Raw genomic sequence first — 10,339 nt, 5'->3', positions numbered from 1 at the left:
TGGTGGTGGTGGTCGGTGTGTCCCTCTAGGTCCCTCCCCCGGGTCGAGAGGGAGAGAGAGAGAGAGATAAACAGGTGGGTTGTGGGTGGGTAGGCCGGGAGAGAGTGCTGATCTGATAATTGGCGGTCGAACTGGCAGCGCTGCACTCATGGGCCGTCCATGTCCAGGCTACACTCCGTGGCTCTAACAGCTTAGCAGCAGCACGGTACCTCCATCTCTTCCTGTTCCTGACGATCCCATCCTCGTCGCCATTTGTTGCATACGAACAGGAAGGAGGTCAGAGATACTCAACTCAGGAGACAGGCCGGCATCCTTGTTTATTCTGGCTCGAAGCACGACAACGGGCGCCAAAAGACAGACAAAAGAGACGCGGCAAGCGTATTCTATCCTTTCAACAGGCGAATACCCAACAGGTTTCTGCTACATATTCGTATGTACTATTACGCATGATTGGTTTGCATATTCGTCAACAGTGTTCCAGTTATCATTACAGTTGCTACCAACGCTTCCTAGGCGTAAAATAACCAGAGAGAGAGAGAGAGAGAGAGAGAGAGAGAGAGAGAGTATACCCGAGGCGTGATAAAAGCCATCCGTGATATACAGTACCCTCTCGAGTTTCGCGCTTGCTTCATTTCGAAGGTATGGCGCTAAACTCGAGGATTGCAAAACTCGTGGTATTGAAATCCATGTAAAAGCGCTTCTTGGTTCCGACCCGTGGAAAATAATGACTTTTTCTGACTTTACTCCCTTGTTATCACAATTTTTTCGACTTTACTCCCTTGTTATCACAATTTTTTCGACTTTACTCCCTTGTTATCACAATTTTTTCGACTTTACTCCCTTGTTATCACAATTTTTTCGACTTTACTCCCTTGTTATCACAATTTTTTCGACTTTACTCCCTTGTTATCACAATTTTTTCGACTTTACTCCCTTGTTATCACAATTTATTCGACTTTAATCCCTTGTTATCACAATTTTTTCGACTTTACTCCTTATTATCACAATTTTTTCGACTTTACTCCTTGTTATCACAATTTTTCGACTTTACTCCCTTGTTATCACAATTTTTTCGACTTTACTCCCTTGTTATCACAATTTTTTCGACTTTACTCCCTTGTTATCACAATTTTTTCGACTTTACTCCCTTGTTATCACAATTTTTTCGACTTTACTCCCTTGTTATCTCAAAATACGTACCTTGTTAATAAGCAGCAAATGGGAAGTGAGAACAGGTCGTTTTTAAGCCGCAGTTGAAGGCGGCTGCCTTACAATTGGCTGGCAGTTCTGAGAACACGCTTGTGATTCACGTGGTGTCGTCTGCTAAAGTAAGGGCGGTCGCTTCCCAGCTAGCAAAAAATGTGGGCCCCATATGGGTTTGTGAGTGGGCGGAGTTGGTTCCATTTGGCCCATGTGGGGCCTATGTGGGCAATATGTGGGCAAATGTTTATAAGCATGGGTCTGATGTGGGACCCATGTGGGCAATGTGGGCCACCTTGGATCAACTGTAAGAAGTGTTCTAAAACGTATTTTGTGAATTTTCTCTAACTTTAAAGGCCATTATAGTTTCGAAGCCTGAAAAGTTAAAATAAAACTTCATTATTAATCTCTGGATTGCACATTATTTTGTTGCAAAGCTGTTTAGTCCGGCCGAGGAAAAGGTGCAAACAATAAAGAGTGAGGAGATGACAGAGACGATGATTGTGGTGTTCCAGGTGTAGAGAGTAGTGTGTAGTTTGTGTATTGCTCGTTTGTTTTGTCTCTACGGGAGCTGCCGTTTCAAAGGCCTGACTCAAGAGGAATCTTGAGACTCCTGTAACATCAAGATCAAGATCAAGAATATTCAAAATGGAGCGGAGAGAGGACGGACCAGATTCATCTGATTTAACGACGATTTTGCTACTCTTCTGACCCTAGTTTTTGCTGTGAGTAAGCCTACTTACTCTTGAAGATGCCTGTGAGCACCTGTGGCGTGTGTGAGAGTGGTGTGACCACCAGGTGGAGTGGAGTGGCGTGTGAGAGGCGTGAGCTTTGGTTTCCTGTGTTGGTATCAAGACCAACTCGAAACTTGGAAAACAGGAACCTTGTGTACCTTAGGGTGATACCTTAGGATGTGACGAAAGGATGAAACTGTTGAGCACCTGGTACTGGAATGTGAGAAGTATGATAGAGAGATGAGAGCAGTTGTTAGAACGGGGATGTAGAGAATGAAAGGTAGAGAATGGATGGTGTTGCTGCTGGGACTATGTGTGGATACGACTGAAAAGATGATTGTGGCAGTGAAGGAGTACTTGGAGAGAATGTGGTGTGCCAGGTATAGAGAATATATTGTGTATGCTGTGTATTGTTCCTATGTATTTTTCAGTATTATTATCACAGTGGTCAGAATAGGATTTTGGGGTTGAAACTACTTTTTTTCTGATAGATTTCGATGTGCTGACTAGAAATCTGACAATTTTTTCCATTGCAATTTTTTTTGCCCCCCCCCCAATACTTTAGGTTAGGTTAGGTGGGTTAAGTTAGGTTATGTTCGGTTAGGTTTGGTTAGGTCAGGTTAGGTTAGTTTTGGTTACGTTAGGGGGCAGGGTTTTTTTTTTAATTGAAAATATAAATGTTTTTTTTCCTTCCCCCCTGGAATTTAAGTTAGTTTTGGTTTGGTTAGTTGGGGGTGGGGGGCAAAAAAAATTGTGATGGAAAAAAATATCAAATTCATAAAGAGCACATCGAAATCTATCAGGAAAAAATAGTTTCAACCCCCAAATCCTATTCTGGCCTCTGCAATAAATTTACCTACTTTTCTTTACAGGAGTTGCTGTTCCAAAGGCCTGACTCATGGGGAAGCTGTTGAGTCTCCTGTAAAATCAAGATCAAGCGGTTTTTGGAAGGAAAACACCATAACCAGAAACAGGGAAACTCCTCCACTCACTGGCCTCACTCCACATCCACAGACCCACAGTATCTGACCTCCTGAGTGGTAACCAAGACCCTGGCCTGGCCTTCAAGATCCTAAAACTCGCCAGAACCTTTCTCAAGAAAACGGAGCAACTCAAGTCAAACAGTCATCCACCTGCTACTTGCACCTTTGGGGCACTACCTATGGGCTGTGGTACCACGGCTTTCACGGGCCCCAGCAAATACACAACAAGAACATGTGTACAGTAAGATCGCTCTTGCCCTCCCCCGTCTTTGGTGATTTCCTTGTTGCTCTGACCTGCCGTTTGCATCTAATACTAACAGTATGATGTGTGTGGATGTGTTTTGTGTGGTGTAGTACAGTACGGTACGTATGTTGCTCGTATTACTTGTGTAATGGTGTGCAGTTGTCTTTTTTCTTAACATCGTCAGGAGAAAACCTGTTTGGGGCGAAACATATGTGTCTCAGTGTGTACATTTTTTTCTAGATCAATACACATCTATATAGGTGTGTGAGTAAGTGTGAGTGGTTATTCCTTGTGTGTGAGTGCGGGTTGGATGGTATACCTACGTAAATTGGGCACTCATTACGCAGAGTGCACCCTCACGCTCACACCCATTCCTGCTAATGTAACTAAACCTAATCTAACCTAATTTAACTCTGGTTGGAATGCTGTGAGCACGAGGGTGCACTCTGTGCAGTGAGTGCCTGTAAATTGTATGTTGGTGTGAGTGTGCACTTGCCAGCTAGTGTTATTGCATGTGTAGTGGATTGTTGCTGTTGACACCCCCGGTGGTGGCCAGCTGACGTACAGGTGAGGAGCAAAAGGTGAGTGTGCAACAATAATTTTAATTTAGGTGCCAGTTGTTCATTAATTGTACCGAATTTTCCCTTGCTTTGGTGGGTATTCTATGTTGTTGGTACTATTATGTAGTACATGTAGTAGGCGTACTGTACATGTTTCTCTATTCTGTCTGTTCTTTGACTTACCGGGTACTGCTGTATATATGTAGGCTGTGTTTTAATAGTTATAGGCCTGACCTTACCCTATTTATTTGTTGTTGTCTGCAATTGAACTGAGACTAGTGAGATAATTTTTACCGAAACTTCTGCCTCATGCTATAATACTTCCTAGCTATATACTGTTAGGCATGGTAGGAGGAGGCTTGCTTTATTGACTATTATTTTGGGTATCATTAGAGGGTAACCCTGACTTCTGGCATCTAGCCAAAAATATCTCCTCCAATTTCACCTCTTCCTCTTTCCCTCCTCTCCTTAACCCTGATGGCAGCACCGCCGTCTCACCTGTTTCTAAGGCTGAACTCTTCGCTCAAACTTTCTGTAAGAACTCCACCTTGGACGATTCTGGGCATATTCCTCATACTCATCCTCCCTCTGACTCCTTTATGCCTGTTATTAAAATTCTTCCAAATAATGTTTTCTATGCCCTCTCTGGCCTCAACTCTCAGAAGGTTTATGGACCTGATGGAGTGCCTCCTATTGTCCTTAAAAACTGTGCTGCCGTGCTGTCACCCTGCCTGGTTAAACTCTTTCGTCTCTGCTTATCAACATCTACCTTTCCTTCCTGCTGGAAGTATGCCTTTGTACAGCCTGTGCCTAAGAAGGGTGACTGTTCCAATCCCTCAAACTACCGCCCTAGGGCTTTACTTTCCTGTCTATCTAAAGCTTTTGACTAAATCCTTAACCGGAAGATTCAAAAGCACCTTTCCACTTCTAGCTTTCTATCTGATCGCCAGTATGGGTTCCGCAAGGGGCGTTCTACTGGTGATCTCCTTGCCTTCCTAACTAACTCATGGTCATCCTTTTTTAGCCGTTTCGGTGAAACCTTTGCTATTGCGCTGGACATATCAAAAGCTTTTGATAGGGTCTGGCACAAATCTTTGCTTTCCAAACTACCCTCCTACGGTTTCTATCCTTCTCTCTGTACCTTTATCTCCAGTTTCCTTTCTGACCGTTCTATTTCTGCTGTGGTGGACGGTCACTGTTCTTCCCCTAAACCTATTAACAGTGGTGTACCACAGGGTTCTGTCCTATCTCCAACTCTCTTCCTGTTGTTCAATGATGATCTTCTTTCCAAAACGAACTGTCCTATCCATTCTTACGCCGATGACTCCACTCTGCATTACTCAACTTCTTTCAATATAAGACCCACTCCACAGGAACTTAACGAGTCAAGGCTGGAGGCAACAGAACGCTTAGCCTTAGACCTTACTATTATTTCTGATTGGGGCAGGAGGAACCTGGTGTCCTTCAACGCCTCAAAAACACAGATTCTCCACCTATCCACTCGACACAATCTTTCAAACAACTATCCCCTATTCTTTGATAACACCCAGCTATCACCTTCTTCAACACTAAACATTATCGGTCTATCCTTAACTCAAAATCTCAACTGGAAACTTCATATCTCATCTCTTACTAAATCAGCTTCCTCTAGGCTGGGCGTTCTGTACCGTCTCCGCCAGTTCTTCTCCTCTTCACAGTTGCGATCCATTTACAGGAGCCTTGTCCGCCCTCGTATGGAGTATGCATCTCATGTGTGGGGGGGGTCCACTCACACAGCTCTCCTTGACAGAGTGGAGTCAAAGGCTCTTCGTCTCATCACCTCTCCTCCTCCTACTGATAGTCTTCTACCTCTCAAATTCCGCCACCATGTTGCCTCTCTTTCTATCTTCTATCGATATTTTCATGTTGACTACTCTTCTGAACTTGCTAACTGCATGCCTCCCCCCCTCCCGCGGCCCCGCTGCACACGACTTTCTACTCATGCTCATCCTTATACTGTCCAAACTCCTTAGGCAAGAGTCAACCAGCATCTTCACTCTTTCATCCCTCATGCTGGTAAACTCTGGAACAATCTTCCTTCATCTGTATTTCCTCCCGCCTACGACTTGAACTCTTTCAAGAGGGTATCAGGACACCTCTCCTCCCGAAATTGACCTCTCTTTTTGGACACTCCTTTGACCTCTATTCAGGAGCGGTGAGTAGCGGGCTTTTTTTTTATTTTTCTTTGCGCCCTTGAGCTGTCTTCTTAGCTGTAAAAAAATATATATATATATATATATATATATATATATATATATATATATATATATATATATATATATATATATATATATATATATATATATATATATATATATATATATATATATATATATATATATATATATATATATATATATATATATATATATATATATATATATATATATATATATATATATATATATATATGTATTCTTTGAAAGTCCTATAAGTTCTTCTATTGAGGCTGTCATACATTGACATTGATAAAGTTTAAAGATTTTTAATCAGAGGAGGAAAAGGAATATCCACCCCCCCCCCCAAAAAAAATCGACGTAATTATATATTCTAAGTATTCTACTTTATGTGTAATACCATGGAGGTAGGAAGCCCTACCCCCATATGTGATACTAAACCATGATACGCTGTTAAATTAAATTCATCGTCTGTTTTCTTGTTTCTTCATTACAGTGTTTAGATAATGATTATTATCATAGCATACAAGTAACGTTTATCCTAACTTATAATGCTATAAGCCATACAAAACTTTATCACTAATATTATACAAATACTGATGATTCAAGAGATGTTTCAGGTATTAAACTGTTAATTTTCTCATTATCAGGATGAGCGGACTTGACAAGAAGGTGAACCCCAGCTTAGCCTTGGAGCATAGGAACAAAGCTGTGACAGACACCAGAAAGCTACTTGCCACTTACTACTCCACTCTGAAGCTAGAAATCATTAAGAAGTTCATCGAGATTTATCATTTAGATTTTAGTCTGTTTCATTACGATCCGGACTCAATTTTCGACTATATTTCTTTCAATAAAACAGATTTACTAACTGAGAAGTTGAAATAAATTCGAATTTTTCATGTAAATATACAAACAAGTAAAAGAAAAAATGAAAAAAAAGGAAAAGAAGCAAACAAAAATCCTAAGTTTTGCTCAATGACCTTTAATTTTTAAGTGCTGCTTAAAGCGCCGGTAGTCTCTCTTGAAGTGCCTATTGGACGACTCTAACCCGATAGTGGCGCAGACGAATTTTTTTATATTTATAGTGTTGTAATGTATGACTTTTGCATGGGCCACGCTGGCCCCCAGGTGCTCCCCTTGAACGAAGTCGCTGAAGTAAGAGTTGATTAAAAATGTGGACAGAACGTGGGTAATCTTCCGCCACTCGGCGATAGTTGTAAATTGTCAGCGTCCTTTGGTGGGACTCGGGCCTCACGGCCATAATATTAATCTCCCCCATCCCCTTTCCTTTCCCTTCCCTTTCCCTTGGCTGTGAACCGCAGTATTAACGTCCCCGCGTGGTTGGGGTTGTTTAATACTACCTCGAGAGAGAGCGGAAGGAGTCGAAAAAGTGTTGACTCCGCGGGGTGAGAAGCAGGACATCTTCAGCTTCCCCTTCGTATATTTAATAAATAAATAGTGCTGTATTTCTTATTATAGAAGGAAATATATTTAAAAGTATCAGAATATTTCTGACTGATTTTATAACGCAAACTTTGCTGAAGTTAATATTTTTTTTTTTTTATCTGTAAAAACTCTTGTGTTCCCATTTGATTGTAAACATACAGCAGCACCGACTGGATACTCCATCAGTACTAGCCCAACAATATTACTCAGTGGGATATTTTCATCAATCATCAGAGTTGGATTTTACGCCTGAGAAAAATGATCATGTTGTGCAGGAGGTAAATGGAAGTAATGTTAAAAAGTTTCATAGATTTACATAGATTTACATAGAAAATCAGACCACACAGACCCCATGGTCCAGACTTGGTGGTCTGTCCTTAAACCTAAGTGATTTTACATTAATCAGAAGACTCCAAAACGTTGCATTTCTACTCTAGTTGATATTAAGTTGAAGGAAGTGACGGTCGAGCTTATTTTTGAAGGAGTCAATCGTGTTACACTGGACCACTGATGATGGGAGCTTATTCCATTCTCGCACTACAACGTTGGTGAAGAAAAATTTGGTGCAGTCTGAATTTACTTGTCTACATCTGAGTTTTACGCCATTGTTCCTCGTGCGCAAAGTGTCATCGATCATAAACAATGTTGATCTGTCTACATTCGTGAAACCATTAAGTATTTTAAAACATTCGATCAGTTTTCCTCGGAGGCGACGTTTCTCAAGAGAGAACATGTTAAGGGTAGAAAGCCTTTCTTCGTAGGATTTGTTGCGCAAGGAAGGGATAATTTTCGTTGCCCGACGCTGAACACCTTCTAATTTAGCAATATCCTTTGCATGGTGGGGAGACCAAACTGTACCGCATATTCAAAGTGGGGTCTGACTAAACTGTTGTAGAGCGAGTATTACATCTTTATTCTTAAATAAAAGTTTCTTTTAATGAAGCCCAACATTCTGTTCGCTTTATTTGCTGCATCGATGCATTGCTGTGAGAATTTGAGGTTTGACGCGATTTTTGACCCCAAGTCCTTGACGCATTGAACGCTTTTGAGTTTAACGCCGCGCATTTCGTAATCAAACTTCTTATTCCTCGTTCCAACTTGAAGGACCTGGCACTTGTCTACGTTAAAGGGCATCTCCCATCTATCCGACCAAGCTGAAATTTTGTGCAAATCCTCTTGGAGGCTTTGCCTGTCTTCGTCAGTGAGAACCGAGTTACCAATCTTTGTGTCGTCTGCAAATTTACTAATGAGATTATTGAGTTCAACGTCGACATCGCTGATATAAATAATGAACAGCACTGGGCCAAGAACTGAGCCCTGAGTGACACCACTAGTGACAGGCGCCTACTCTGAATTAACTCCATCGATAACCGGTTTTTGTTGTCTGTTGCTCAACCAATTTGCGATTCATTAGTGTACTTTACCGTCAATACCTATTTGCTTTTAATTTGTAAAGTAATTTATGATGCGGGACTTTATCAAACGCTTTCTGAAATCAAGATAGACTACGTCCAGTGATTTGGTTACGTCATAAACAGTGAAGAGGTCGTTATAAAAGGTTAATAGATTTGATAGGCAGGATCTTTTGTTTCGGAAGCCATGTTGTGAGTCCCCAATTAATGAGTGGCTTTCAAGGTAACTCACAATTTTGTCTCTAATTATGCCCTCAAGTAGCTTACCTACAGCCGAAGTTAGACTAATGGGCCTGTAATTTCCTGGTACTTTTTTGTCTCCTTTCTTAAAAATCGGTGTTACGTTAGCCATTTTCCGATCTGAAGGGGCAATGCCTTGTCGCAAGGACATATTGAATACGGTTGTGAGGAGGAGAGTATTTCGCTCTTGTTTCTTTCAGCAGAGTTGGATATACTTTATCAGGTCCAGGACTTTTATTTGTTTTAAGTGATTTGAGGGCTTTAAGGACTTCATCGGGTTTTATTTCAAAGTTAGACAATGCATGCTCGGGATTTACATTAGTACTGGTGTTGGTGGTGGTGGTGGTGGAAGGACTGTTATTATTAAACACCGAGGAAAAGTAATTATTTAATAGGTTTGCAACGTGTTGGCTGTCAGTCACTAGTGCACCGTCGCTGTTTGTTAAAGGTCCAATTCCACTTCTGATCGCCTTTCTGTTGTTTATGTAACTGAAGAAGGATTTCGGATTATTTTTACAGTTGGCTGCAATATTTTCTTCATATCTACGCTTTGCCTGATGCACTAATCTTTTTACTCGTCGCCTTGCATCATTGTAAAGTCTAATGTTTTCGGGCGTGCTTTGGTCTTTCTTTAACCTGTAAGACAATTTTCTCTCCTTGACTGAGTGTTTAATTTCGCTATTAAACCAAGGTGGACTTTTATTAGTGTTAATTCGCTTCTCGCACAAGGGGACAAATGTGTCCTGCTGAGTGAGTAAGTGATTTTTAAAGTTTAGCCAGGCGTCCTCTGCATTGCCGTCATCTGATAGTTGCATATCTATTAGTTTTCGTCGGATTTCTACGAAGTTGGCTCTTTTGAAATTGGGCACCTTAACTTTATTTTCAGTCACCGATGTTTGAGCTCTAATGTCAACGCGCACTAGTTTATGATCGCAGGAACCGAGGTGTTCTCCTACCGTGACATTACTGACTAGGTTATCTTGGGTCGCTATAACAAGGTCAAGTATGTTATTTTGTCGAGTTGGTTCAGAAACCATTTGGCTTAGATAATTTTCCTCTAGAAATTCGATCATTCTTGACATATCTCCTTGAAGTATCTTTCACACATGCACAAGTGTTTAGTAACTGAAACATCAGTTGCCTCATCCATTGGACCGTATTGGCTATACAGGCAGCGAGCCACTCGGTGACTGTCAAGGCATAGAGTTCAAGTTATAGACTAGAGTGCGTCTGAGGCTGGCTTCGGGATACACTCATGGAGGTAGGATTGAGGAGGCGGCGCGCGGTGGGAAATGTGAAGT

The 10,339-nt window shown here is 41.4% G+C and overlaps 1 protein-coding gene across 1 annotated transcript; it reads left to right on the top strand.

The window, feature by feature from the left end:
- Positions 1–6,587: 6,587 nt before the first annotated feature.
- Positions 6,588–6,879, top strand: LOC126990696 (carbohydrate sulfotransferase 14-like; the record flags this gene model as incomplete). Its single annotated transcript, XM_050849380.1, is given in 1 exon segment — positions 6,588–6,879. A coding segment is annotated over 1 exon segment (238 nt), but the record flags the coding sequence as incomplete, so codon positions are not given.
- Positions 6,880–10,339: the final 3,460 nt, after the last annotated feature.

The sequence above is a fragment of the Eriocheir sinensis genome, unplaced genomic scaffold, assembly GCF_024679095.1.
Source record: "Eriocheir sinensis breed Jianghai 21 unplaced genomic scaffold, ASM2467909v1 Scaffold1904, whole genome shotgun sequence".
In the NCBI taxonomy this organism is placed as follows: Eukaryota; Metazoa; Arthropoda; class Malacostraca; order Decapoda; family Varunidae; genus Eriocheir; species Eriocheir sinensis.
This window is presented reverse-complemented; position numbering and strand designations above follow the sequence as displayed.